The 13,917-nt window shown below is 45.1% G+C and overlaps 1 protein-coding gene across 1 annotated transcript in view; it reads left to right on the top strand.

Moving 5' to 3' along the window:
- Positions 1 to 1,031: 1,031 nt before the first annotated feature.
- Positions 1,032 to 13,917, top strand: part of LOC118401526 (FYVE and coiled-coil domain-containing protein 1-like) — a 45,280-nt gene continuing 32,394 nt past the window's right edge. The window contains exons 1-8 of the mRNA XM_052475808.1: positions 1,032 to 1,139; positions 6,737 to 6,837; positions 8,644 to 8,750; positions 9,079 to 9,204; positions 9,867 to 9,973; positions 10,715 to 10,858; positions 10,992 to 11,085; positions 11,256 to 13,772. Coding sequence (XP_052331768.1) covers positions 6,783 to 6,837; positions 8,644 to 8,750; positions 9,079 to 9,204; positions 9,867 to 9,973; positions 10,715 to 10,858; positions 10,992 to 11,085; positions 11,256 to 13,772 — 3,150 coding nt within the window. The 5' untranslated portion in view covers positions 1,032 to 1,139; positions 6,737 to 6,782. The remainder of the gene's footprint in view (positions 1,140 to 6,736; positions 6,838 to 8,643; positions 8,751 to 9,078; positions 9,205 to 9,866; positions 9,974 to 10,714; positions 10,859 to 10,991; positions 11,086 to 11,255; positions 13,773 to 13,917) is intronic.

Raw genomic sequence — 13,917 nt, forward strand, 5'->3', positions numbered from 1 at the left:
CATCAAAGCGGGGACCGAGAGATTGAAAAACAGCTTCTATCTCAAGGCCATCAGACTGTTAAACAGCCATCACTAACATTGAGTGGCTGCTGCCAACATACTGACTCATCACTAACCACTTTAATCAATGCCACTTTATATGTTTAATACCCTACATTACTCATCTCATATGTATAAACTGTACTCTATACCATCTACTGCATCTTGCCTATGCAGGTAGTTGTTGTGAAATTGTTAGGTTAGATTACTTGTTAGGTATTACTACATGGTCGGAACTAGAAGCACAAGCATTTCGCTACTCTCGCATTCACATCTGCTAACCATGTGTATGTGACAAATAAAATTTGATTTGACAGTAAACAAATTTGTGCACAACATTGTAGAGAAATAAGCTTTTTGTGCATATGGAACATTTCTGGGATCTTTTATTTTCAGCTCATGAAACATGGAACCAACACTTTACATGTTGCGTTTATATTTTTGTTCAGTATAAATGGAGTGTCTCGGATTTACGTAATAGAATACGAAATGCTCTGAGACCAGGTTTCAACCCACTTCGTGGTCATATTTTCACGGGCAGATATTTGGTAGAAGTAAACCCTTTCTCTTCGCCTGTGCAGCTCTGGCTAAAAGCCTATTTTCTTACAAATCATGCCTGAGTTGGGTGTGGTAGTCCTGAGAAATAAACCAGTCCTACATTAATCATCCCACATGATTTTACTATTTACCTTGTCATACTCTACAACCAAACTACACATACCGAGTCCTCTGCCCTTGGGTCGTCACTAATTACCCCAGCCACAAAGTCATACACACCGCCTATTTCTACAATTTATCTTCTTAAAATCTGATTTTAAACCTATCCCTAACCGCAAACCTTAACCTAATCGCACTGCTAAGTTTATGCCTAACCGTAACTTTAAATAAATACCAAAAAGCTTTAAAAAAATAACGGTAGGCCAACAGCCAATTTTGACTTTGTAGCTGTGGTAACTAGTGGGAACCCCTGCCCTTGTCCTCATCCTCGCATTGTAAGTGGTTGACGTACTTGTCAATCCAGTTATTGTTGCCGGCCCATACATAGCAAGATTGTGTGTGGACGTAAACTATCTGGATTTTCATGGATCACGCAGTTTAACGTACGTTTAAGTAGTTTTTTTTTAAAATGATCAATATCTATTTGTTTATATTAATATAAATGTGTTTTATGTACATTCACTTAGAATGAAATAACTGATTTAGGGCTATATACATGCCAAGGACAGACTGTCACAGGATATAGTCAGATAATAACAACATTATTAGCTATGTGGACATACCAGCCCATTTTATTTAGGGTTTTAGTCAAATGTGTTGTGCAACATAATGTAGTCTAGAGTGAAATGATTTGGCAATTAGTGTTTAATTTGAATAGCTATTAAGAATGAAGTACAGTCTATATTGTAACGTTTGGACAGCTTGTTCTTTTAAAATACAAACCATAATAAATCCGCTCCCAGTTTTCGGTTCCCTTTATCCAACAATAAGCAAAATTATACAACAATGTAGGAATAGTTTCACTTAGTTTAGAGTTCCTCCCCACTTCCTCTTTTGGCAACATCGCGGTCTGAGTGAACCTTTTTAGTCTCTCGCGTATTACAATCGATCGATGGATTTTCTCATGAATAAAACCTTGTTGTGTGCGAACATAATCAACTTTAAGCGTCAAGTAAAATGTTTAAAGGACTAGTGCATAATGTTTTCGCATTCCGGTGATTGATAGTTAAACATTACCCTGTTCTTACGCTTAACATTACCCTGTTCTTACGCAACAGTTTTCAATGATCTGATTCTTGTTGCAGCCACAATACAGTCTGTTCCACTCAGAGGATACAACTATGCAATTTAAACACACACGCAATATACAGTTGAAGTCAGAAGTTTACATACACCTTAGCCAAATACATTTAAACTCAGTTTTTCACAATTCCTGACATTTAATCCTAGTAAAAATCCCTGTCTTAGGTCAGTTAGGATCACCACTTTATTTTAAGAATGTGAAATGTCAGAATAATAGTATTGAGAACGATTTATTTCAGCTTTTATTTATTTCATCACATTCCCAGTGAGTCAGACGTTTACATACACTCAATTATTATTTGATGGCATTCCCTTTACATTGTTTAATGTTTTTGGACAGCCTTCCACAAGCTTCCCACAATAATTTGGGTGAATTTTGGCCAATTCCTCCTGACAGAGCTGGTGTAAACTTTTCAGTTCTACCCACAAATGTTCTACTTGATTGAGGTCAGGGCTTTGTGATGGCCACTCCAATACCTTGACTTTGTTGTCCTTAAGCCATTTTGGAAGTATGCTTGGGGTCATTGTCCATTTGGAAGACTAATTTGCGACCAAGCTTTAACTAACTGACTGATGTCTTGAGATGTTGCTTCAATATATTCACATCTATTTTGTGAAGTGCACCAGTCCCTCCTCAGCAAAGCACCCCCACAACATGATGCTGCCACCCCCGTGCTTCAAGGTTGGCATGGTGTTCTTCGACTTGCAAGCCTCCCCCTTTTTCCTCCAAACATAACGATGGTCATTATGGCAAAACAGTTCTATTTTTGTTTCATCAGACCAGAGGACATTTCTCCAAAAAGTATGATCTTTGTCCCCATGTGCAGTTGCAAACCGTAGTCTGGCTTTTTTTATGGCGGTTTTGGAGCAGTGGCTTCTTCCTTGCTGAGCTGCCTTTTAGGTTATGTCGATATAGGACTCATTTTACTGTGGATATAGACACTTTTGTACCTGTTTCCTCCAGCATCTTCACAAGGTCCTTTGCTGTTGTTCTGGGATTGATTTGCACTTTTCGCACCAAATTACGTTCATCTCTAGGAGAAAGAACACGTCTCCTTCCTGGGCGGTATGACGTCTGCGTGGTCCCATGGTGTTTATACTTGCGTACTATTGATTGTACAGATTAACGTGGTACCTTCAGGCGTTTGGACATTTCTCCCAAGGATGAACCAAATTTTTTGCAGACTGGCTGATTTTCTTGGTTGATTTCTTTTGATTTTCCCATGATGTCAAGCAAAGAGGCATTGCGTTTGAATGTAGGTCTTGAAATACATCCACACGTACACCTCCAATTGACTCCAATGATGTCAATTAGCCTATCAGAAGCTTCTAAAGCCATTACATAATTTTCTGGAATTTTCCAAGCTGTTTAAAGGCACAGACAACTTAGTGTATGTTAACTTATGACCCACTGGAATTGTGATACAGTGAACTATAAGTGAAATAATCTGTCTTTAAACAATTGTTAAAAAATTACTTTGGATGTCCTAAACAACTTACCAAAACTATAGTTTGTTAACAAGACATTTTTGGAGTGGTTGAAAAACTAGTTTTAATGACTCCAACCTAAGTGTACGTAAACTTCCGACTTCAACTGTAGATAGTACAGTGCACATTTGCAGCCATCACATTAAACTGCGTTACTAGGCTAAGATAGATAGAGAGAGAAAGAACCTTGATAAAAAAGAAAGGAAGAACCAAAATAAAAGACAGTTGAATTAAGAAGTCTGATACGTTATTTTAGAATTGGCCTGAAGGTCGGCCTGCATATTTTATAGACATATTTGCCTTTGTAGCCTGAGTGCCAACCTAATAATATCAGTACAGTAAATGATAGGTGTGGAGGTGAGGCAATGGATGTTGTGGTAAATGGAAGAATCTCTATGTAACCTAACATGCTGACCACACCACCTGCGTTGTCTGCAAGAACGTTGCAAAATAAATGTACACATACATGTTATTCAATAATTTCATCCAAAACGCTTCTGCGCGTCAACGGGTGTCTGAGTAGCCAGGCGCTAGAATAGAATTTGGCAAGTCCAGTTGGTGGTGGTAATGCACCTTAACGTTGGTTGCCAACCGCCATATAAAATCCACAGAAGAAGAAGACTGAAGGAGGGGAGATTACTAGAAACTAACTAGGTTTCACCTTTTATCTCAAAATGGGTCAACATTCTACAAAGTTCCAGAAAAAAGGACCTTGTGCATTTCAGTTAAAATAACAACCCAATGTTTATATCCCAGGACATATTCACTAGCAACAGCAAGCTAGCTAGCTAAATGTCCATGAAAGTTTCATGGGTTTCGACCTGTCCCCAAATTAATATAGTTGGTTCGGAGTTTGTTTTGATATTTCAATCTGCGTGTCTAGATCGCGTTTGGTGTGGATGGACAAAATCAACATGTGTGTGTGTGATGGTGCACGTGGACGCATGCACGTGCCCAGTTTAGACAGCATGTAACGTAGCAGGCATAACAGAAACGCCTGAGCAGTGTTGAATTTTTTATGGCCCTGTCGGGGAAGGTTATCTTCTGCTCTGGAGAACCAATCCAGTAAATGTGGAGGAGGAGTTACATGCTGACTACACTGGGCATGTGCGTGTGCCATCTTGCACATGTTGATTTTGTCCATCCACACAGGATGAAATCAGGACATGCAGGTTGAAATATCAAAAATAACTCTGAAGCAACTATATTAATGGGGACAGGAAGAAACACATGAGACACTCATGGACATTTATATAGCTAGCTTGCTGTTGCCAGCTAATTTGTCCTGGGATATAAACATTGGATTGTTATTTTCCCTGCCCCAATGCATAGTACCAACTGTAAAGTTTGGTGGAGGAGGAATAATGGCCTGGGGCTGTTTTTCATGGTTCAGGCTCGGCCCCTTAGTTCCAGTGAAGGTAAATCTTAATGCTACAACATACAATGACATTCTAGACTATTCTATGCTTCCAACTTTGTGGCAACAGTTTGGGGAAGGCCCTTTCCTCTTTCAACATAACAATGTAATTGTTTTTTATTTATTTAAACATTATTTAACTAGGCAAGTTAGTTAAGAACAAATTCTTATTTGCAATGAAGGCCTACCGGGGAACAGTGGGTTAACTGCCTTGTTCAGGGGCAGAACAACAGATTTTTACCTTGTCAGCTCAGGGATTTGATCCAGCAACCTTTCGTTTACTGGCCCACGCTCTAACCACTAGGGTACCTGCCACCCCAATGCCCCCGTGCAATGCCCCCGTGCACAAAGTGAGGTCTATACAGAAATGGTTTGTCGAAATCGGTGTGGAAGAATTTGACTGACCTGCACAGAGCCCTGACCTCAATCCCATCGAACACCTTTGGGATGAATTGGAACACAGACTGCTAGCCAGGCCTAATTGCCCAACATCAGTGCCCTACCTCACTAATGCTCTTGTGGCTGAATGGAAGCAAGTCCCCACAGCAATGTTCCAACATCTAGTGGAAAGCCTTCCCAGAGGAGTGGCTGTTTATAGCAGCAAAGGGGGGCACAACTCCATATTAACGCCCATGATTTTGGAATGAGATGTTCGACGAGGAGGTGACATACTTTTGGCCATGTAATGTATGTGTACATTTATTTTGCCACACTCGCACACGCAACGCAGCTGGTGTGGCCAGTATGTAAAGGTGGCGTGTTGCCTGGTGTTTCCTTGTTAATACAACGTTTCTAAAAACCATAGGCGGGACTTGCGAAACAGACTAAGCAGACCAGGCCGGTGTTTGGAGTTTGAGAAGTGAAAATGGATTCCTTAGTTAATTTTCTTGAAATCTAAAGGCACGACCTAGATTTGAGCAAATGTCTTAACTAGTTGAACATCTTAATTCTCCAACCTCATGAATGTGACAAACTGACACTTTTTCATTTTTGTCCAAAACAACTTATATTGAAGAAGTGCTTTTGATTTGACGGCCTGCACATGCGCAGTTCAGTGCGAGATGACCATTAAACCTGCTGACGTGTTTCTACGCATGAGTTTAGCTAGCCAACGTCGTCATGACGTTCACCTACAAGTGTGATCAGGGATTTCACCTGGAGAAGCAGTTTCTGCCTATCTTCATACTGTACAATCTTTGTTGTTAACGTCCAAATGTGGTAGTTGCGTCACAGGATCTCTTTCCATTTCCCATGAAAACCAGATGCATCTGTTTGTTCTGGCCTCGCAGAGGGTGATCTCTATGCAACCAGGCAGCCAAGAACACCATATTCAGAATCCAAGAACACCATATTCAGAATCCAAGAACACCATATTCAGAATCCAAGAACACCATATTCAGAATCCAAGAATACCATATTCAGAATCCAAGAACACCATATTCAGAATCCAAGAATACCATATTCAGAATCCAAGAACACCATATTCAAAATCCAAGAATACCATATTCTAAAAGTGAGTTCCCTGTGGAACTCATAGAAAGCTCATCAATTTCTTTCTCAGACTTGTCTTGAGGTAACACTGAGCTCACAGGCTTATGTACCAGAATCAAATATTTCAATTTTTTTAGCCACGACCAAGGTAGGTGGAGTTCAAACCACAAGTTTGGAAACACAGCATGGTCTCCAGCGTTGCTTAGAAATGCGTAATGAAAGTGTGTGTGTGTGTGTGTTTGACTGTATGTGTGTGTTTGCAAGCATGTGTGTGTGATATAGTGAGTGAATGACAGATAGAATGAGAAAGGGATGTAGTACTGAGATGTTGGGCTGGTCCATTTTTGCCCAGTCGGATCGTCTAACTTGTCTAAATGATCATTATGTAGCTAATAATGGGGGTAGATTTTTGGTCCCAGTCCGCCCGCCCGCGTGTGTGTGTGTGTCAGTACATGCTTGTCTTTTGTTCCTGACTGTCCATCTGATTCTCTGATTCAGCAGACTGTGTATCACCCCGTGACCTGGTTGCCATAGAGCCAGTCGGACCATGGCCGGCGGTGTGGGGGAGAGCCAGCTTCAGAGGATTATCAGAGATCTGCATGGTACACTGCCATTGTGTGTTTTTGTGTGCGTGACTGCGTGTGACTGCCCGCGTGTCGGTCCCTTTGTAACAACCAGTGCGTGCGGGCCTGTGTGATAGTTACAGGGGTAGACCACCACTGTCGGCTGACATCGAGAGTCAGAGAGGGAGAGAAAGATAGAAAGAGAGTAGGATCACAGAGGTAGAGAAAGTGACAGAAGGGTTGCAGTGGCCTCGATGTAACTGGCTTGGCCTCGGCTTCAAGCCCGACAGCATTTCTTTCCACACATTGGTTTTCCGGTCTCCTCATTGGGACGACATCATGGAGCCGACCCTCTCCCCCAGTCCCCGGGGTGTACCCCCCAGGGTGTGGCTGGGGCGACAGAGAGGCCCTGTCAGCATGCAGCGAGAGAGAGAGGGGGTGCTTAGCCTCAGGGTGCACCCGTCACGGGTGTCTTTCCTGTTTTTACGCTGGATGAGAGGCAAGTGGGTAATTGTACTGAGCTGGGATGTGTGAGGAAGGGGTCATCTGTGTGGAGTTAGAGGTTGTGGGTAGGGGTTGGGGAGAAACCATTGAAATGTATCCAGGCCACTGTGAGGATATTACATCTGACTGTGTGTACTGTATTTTTGGTACATTGTAATGGTTTCTAGAAATGTCAGGGTTTCTGTGCCCACTTAAAACGTTCCACAGATACTGTGCCTATTGGCCTAGATCGATTTACGTTTTTTTTTTGTTTAGTTCAGGAGAAGGAGGCTACCAGGTCAGGGACGATCACAGTAATGTGTTTCTCTCAACAGGTAAAGTTTGTGTAGTAGAAACTCAGTTCCTGTCAGCTGTGTATAAGTGAGGGGAATACTTGTGTAACGTCGATGTACAGTACCAGTCAAAAGTTTGGACACACCTACTCGTTCCAGGGTTTTTCTTTATTTTTTACATCAAAACTATGAAATACCACATATGGAACCATGTAGTAACCAAAAAAGTGTTAAACAAATCAAAATATATTTTATATTTGAGATTCTTCAAAGCAGCCACCCTTTACCTCGATGACAGCTTTGCACACTCTTGGCATTCTCTCAACCAGCTTCATGAGGTAGTCACCTGGAATCCATTTCAATTAACAGGTGTGCCTTGTTAAAAGTGAATTTGTGGAATTTCTTTCCTTAATGCATTTGAGCCAATCAGTTGTGTTGTGACAAGATAGCGGTGATATACAGAAGACAGCCCTATTTGGTAAAATATCAAGTCCACGTTATGGCAAGAACAGCTGTGATGCATCAGATGACCTGGCCTCCGCAATCACCCGACCTCAACCCAATTGAGATGGTTTGGGATGAGTTGGACCGCAGAGTGAAGGAAAAGCAGCCAACAAGTGCTCATCATATGTGGGAACTCCTTCAGGACTGTTGGAAGCTGGTTGAGAGAATGCCAAGAGTGTGCAAAGCTGTCATTAAGGCGAAGGGTAGCTACTTTGAAGAATCTCAAATATAAAATATATTTTGATTTGTTTAACACTTTTTTGGTTGCTACATGATTACATATGTGCTATTTCATAGCTTTATGTCTTCACTATTATTCTTCAATGAAGAACATAGTATAAATAGAGAAAAAACATCTCTCTCTGTCTCTCTCTCTCTCTCTCTCTCTCCCTCTCTCTGTCTTTTTTTTTCTCTCTCTCTCTCTCTCTCTCTCTCTCTCTCTCTCTCTCTCTCTCTCTCTCTCTCTCTTTCTCTCTCTCTCTCTCTCTCTCTCTCTCTCTCTCTCTCTCTCTCTCTCTCTCTCTCTCTCTCTCTCTCTCTCTCTCTCTCTCTCTCTGAACCACAGATGCTGTTGCTGAGCTCACTAAAGAGTACAGGGAGAATGGGGAGCCAATCACAGATGATAGTCCCAATCTGCAGAAATTCTCCTACAAACTGGAGTACCTTCTACAGGTGAGTCACTCACCGTTCATAGACAGTGGTATAGTACGAACAGTGTTTTCCCTTTCTTTAGGCGGGACCAAGGCCTCAAAGCAACATCCAGGACTGGTTAATTAATCAAAACATCTATAGAACAATCTGTTTTTCCCCCTACCAGACACAGATTAAGCAACATGCTTTTCAGTCCAGGATTAGGTTTAATCTGTATCCAGGAAACCGCCGCACAGAGTCCAAGTCAAATCAAGGCCAACCTGCTATGCTCACCAATGTGGCATTGTTCAGATCTCTGTACAGTAGGTCACATACAACTTGTCGCTAACACGTCATCTACGCTTTTCAGTTTGACCAGAAGGAGAAGACAACATTTCTTGGCACCAGAAAAGACTACTGGGATTATTTCAGCGACTGTCTGGCCAAGATCAAAGGAGCCAACGATGGTATCCGCTTTGTCAAATCCATCCCTGAGGTATTGAGATCAGCACTTTTAAAGGACAATTATAAGGATTGTCAACTGTTATTACACAATGTATCGTAGTAATTCATACATGATGACGTTCTATCTTTAGAGTTCTTTACCACTTTTTTATGGGTCACAGCAAACACCACTGTCACCATTTCTTTGTACCCTCTATCTGAAGTTATGTATACCATTACAGTTTCACCAAATGTGAAATAATGAAGGAACAAATGAACTGTATCTACAAATGATCTACCAAATCTACTTTGACGCATATTTCCCTTGTGTGATGAAACGGATAATACTCCTGACATTGCAGCTGTCACGGATTGCATAATTAACATAGATGCATTCAATTGTCAGTCTCACTGATAAGTAGTTATAAGGGCATGGGGGAATTTAGCATTCTGCCAGGTAGTGGATACTAGCCATGAAGAAACAAATCATATTTGTTAACAGGATCTACACAACAGATTTAGTTGAATATGGATGATTGATTATAGACCACTTTTGAGGAATGAAAATGTCTGACGAACTTTGATTTGAACTATCCCTTTAATGGACACATTCAGGAAACATACGCTAATTTAAGGCCTCATTGGCAGAGGAACAGCTATCACATATATTTGCTGTACAGCACTGTGAATATTTCCTGTACTTTTCCCTTCCAGCTGAAGACTTCTCTGGGGAAAGGCAGGGCTTTCATTCGTTACTCCCTGGTGCACCAGCGACTGGCCGACACGCTGCAGCAGTGCCTGATGAACCAAAGGGTGACCAGGTAAAACTCAACCCAGCACAGGATTCACAGAAGGTCATTGGTTGAAATCCCTGCGGCAAAGAGGGGGTCAAGTCTCAAATAAATATCATACTTGGAAACTGCAAAGTGAGCAGACATGTATTTTTTCAAATCTCAAACCTGACCCCACTCCAGCAACAGTTTTAGCCGTTAAACATGGGTGCAGAGGTCATAGGTTCACGTCTGGGATAGTGTTTGGCTAAATGAAGGGACTTGTTTATGTTCCAGACTACTATTCTGAAATCGATTTCAAGTGAACAACGTCTCCTTCCTGATTCTTGTTAGCGCCTTTCATTTCTCTTTTCCTTTGTGGTGTTTTACTTCTGTAAACATTTCCCTGTTCCTCAGGTGAGTAAACACAGTGTGCTGGTTCTTATGTTGCCAAAGGTTACTGGAAGCAGTGTTCAGTGGGAGGGGAGTAGACGTTGTCTGACTCAGTATAGATACAGCATTTTGTACCAATCCGCTTCTCGAAAAGTTACTTCTCCCGTTGTACAGAACCACGTCTATATGCTCTATGTACTTGTGAAATGTACCTGTGTGTTTGTAAAAGGCATGTACATTAGTCCAAAAAAGTACTTTTTTTATGTGTCGAAGTGATTTAATATAAGGAACAATCCAAGTGTGTTAGTGAAGGTAGTTCTATGTGAATGTATGCACATGTGTGTTGTTATGCCTATCTCTCAACTCATTTCCCTGTATATGCTTCTCTTCTTCTTGCAGTGACTGGTACTATGCTCGCAGCCCCTTGCTGAAATCCCACCTCAGTGTTGACATCGTAAGTCACCTGTATGAGCTCAACGAGATCCAGTTTGACGTGGCTTCCAGGGGTCATGACCTTGACTCGTCCTGGCCCACCTTTGCAAGGTAACCAATTGCAAAGTCATTATGTTTATAAATGCACCCTACACTCAAGATGCTGCGCATTGGATTGAGGAATTGATCAAATGTAGACACTTGGTGATGTCACCTCATCACATGTGTGTTTTCTTATCTCCAGGAGGACACTGGGCATGCCCAACTCACCTGGCCACATGTGGAAACCACCCAGTCGCAGCTCCAGCATTAACAGCCTGGCCAGCACATACTCACAGGTACTGACACAGCTCCTCAGAGCTTTTACTCTACTGGGACTAATATGGTTCTATAAGGAGCTAGTCATATCTTGTGAGATCATACAGTATTTCTAGTGAAGTCTTAACAATGTGTCAAGTCTGCAGTACTCACTCTAGTACCCTGTTTCTCTAATACCCCCCCCCCCCAGCACGCTCATGAGTTCCCCGGCAGTCCTGAGTACGGCCCGGGCATGCTGAGCGAGCTGAACGAGTCGCTGCCTTCCGGCGTGGAGGTGAGCATGTTGGACGAGCTCCGCCTGGAGCTGGACCAGTCAGAGCTGAAGCAGCGGGAGCTCCAGGACAGGGTGCGCCTGATGGGGGAGGAGGGTGCTGAGCTCAAAGGCGTGGTGCTGGAGCTCCAGAGGCAGCTGGATGTGTCGCTGACCGCACAGGAGGAACAGCAGGGTATGCAAGGGACCCTGAAAGCCCTGGAGAGGCGTGAGGAGGCCTTGTCCCGCGAGCTGGAGACCCTGAGGGCTGGGGAGAGGGCCAGGGAAGCAGAACAGTGCCACCTCCAGGAGAAGCTGGTGGCCGCAGAGGGGAAGAACGTAGAACTAATGGCCAAGCTGGACGGTGTGTTGGATGAGAAGGGCCAGCAGGTGACCAGCTATTTTGACTCAGCACAGAAGATCCACGAGCTGCTGGACAGACTGAAGGAGGCAGAGGGGGGGAAGATAGAGGCTCTGGCTGAGGGAGAGGATAGGAGGCGGCAGGCTGAGAAGCTGGCAAATGAGCTAAGGGTCAAGGAGGTGGCAGCAAAGGAGGATGAGGCCAAGCTGGAGGCGCTGTCAAAGTCTGCTGCAGAGGAGAAGTCTAAGTTTGCAGAGTGTGCAGAGGAGCAGTGTAACGCCATTGACAAGCTGCAGGGGGCATTGACTTTGAGGGAGAAGGAGGCCAGCAACCTGCAGAGGCAGCTGCATGACCTCCAGAGTGCTCTGGAAGAAAGGGAGATACAGGCCGAGGAGGCCAGAGACAGGGCGCAGGAAGAGAAAGAGGAGATCCAGGGAAGCATGGGCAATCTGAAAGAAGCCTTGGAGGTGGAACTCCTCTACCTGAAGAATCAGTTGAAGACCAGAGAGGCGGAGCTGCTCTCCAGCACGCAGAAGCTCCAGCACCTGGAGGGCCAGAGCCATAGCCTGACCACAGAGCGCGATGGCCTGAGCGCCAACCTCTCAGAACTGGAGTCCAGCGTCAGGGAGCAAGCCAATAGGATCGAGGAGTACAAGACCCAGTGCACCAACCTGATGGAGCTGAACGGGAAGTTGCTGGGCACAGTGAAGAGGAATGAGGAGCTGAAGAAGGAGCTGGCAGAAAGCCGGGTAGCCCTTGAGGGTGAGGTGGCTGCTCTGAGGGCCTCTGACAAGCAGTTGAGGAGCCAGCTGGACGACGCCAAAGTGACTGTGGATGAGAAGGACAGGAGGCTGCGTGAGGAGAACCGGGCCTTGGACGAGAGTCTGCAGAGGGCAGCCATGGCTGCCGAGGTGTCAGACGCCGCCGGCAAACGTCTGGAGCAGGAGAACCTAGGCCTGAGGGAGGAGCAGACCACGGTGAGGGCGGCCCTGAGCTCCATGCAGGATGAGCTGAAGGCCATCCATGGGCAGATCGCAGAGCTGGAGAAGAGCTTGAGTCGGTCCCGCAGGAGTGAGGCCAGCCTGCAGGAGCAGCTCAAAGACCGGCAGGCCCAGCTCGAGAACAAGGAGAAAGGCTGTGTAGAGCTCCAGGCCAGGGTGGAGGCCCTAGAGGCCAGGGGTAGGGCACTGGAGAAGGCTAAGACAGATGCAGAAAAGGCCTGTGCCAAAAAGACAAAGCTGATAGAGAGGGTCACCACCGAGAAGCAAACGGTGGAGAGAACCCAGCTAGTGAGGAGCTCTGCCCAGGCCAAGGAGAGCCAGGAGATAGCTGCCAAAATGACCATGATAGAGGGCCAGCTGGAGGTGAACATGAAGGAAGTGACGAGGCTCCAGGCAGAAGTGCTGGATCTAAGGGTGCAGCTGAACACCTCTGCGGAAGACAGGATGAGGAGCCAGGCCCAGCTGGAGGTGACGGAGGCCCAGAGAGACGAACTCAGGACCCTAACGGAGCAGCTTAAAGCCCAGACCGAGGCACTCAACCAGAGGCACGTAGCCGAGCTCCTGCAGTGCAATGAGAGGGAAGAGGCACTGAGCAGGGAGCGTGACCGGGTGGAGGCAGCCACCCGGGCAGAATTGGCTACCGCTGAGGCCTCCGCCAGAGGAGAGCTGGCCACACTCAAGACCCAGAACGAGAGGCTGACCATGGAGAATGCTGAGACACGCGAGAGCCTCCACCGGGCCAATACAGAGATGGCAGAGCTTGGGATGACCCTATGTAGACTGACGGCAGAAAGGGAGGAGGCCAAGGAAGGCTGGGCGGGGGAGGCAGGCAGGATAGGGGAGTTAGAAGAGCGGACGTCCAGGGAGGTGGAGCGGCAGGAGGCTTGCATGGCCGCCCTTCGCCAGGAGAACGCCAGCCTGAGAGAGGAGCTGAGGATGATGGAGAACCTTCCGGCAGCCATGCTGGAACTCCAGGAGAAGCTGGAGAAGGCGGAGGGCCAGGTGAGGAGCCTCAAAGACTCAAGTCGGGAGGAGATGGAGGCGGTCAAGTTCCAGATGAGCTCCGAGAGTATGAATCATCAGAACCAGATCAAGGTGAGTTTGACTGGAGTTCTGTGAAAAGCGTGTGCCTTGTGGGAATCCTGGACAGGAGCAAAATCATATCATTACGGCAGCACATGAAAGGGCAGTTTATGGTGTATTTCCACCCAGTGTTTACCCAAAAGTCTCAGACTTTTCT

This window comes from Oncorhynchus keta, chromosome 22 (assembly GCF_023373465.1).
Source record: "Oncorhynchus keta strain PuntledgeMale-10-30-2019 chromosome 22, Oket_V2, whole genome shotgun sequence".
NCBI classification, from domain to species: Eukaryota; Metazoa; Chordata; class Actinopteri; order Salmoniformes; family Salmonidae; genus Oncorhynchus; species Oncorhynchus keta.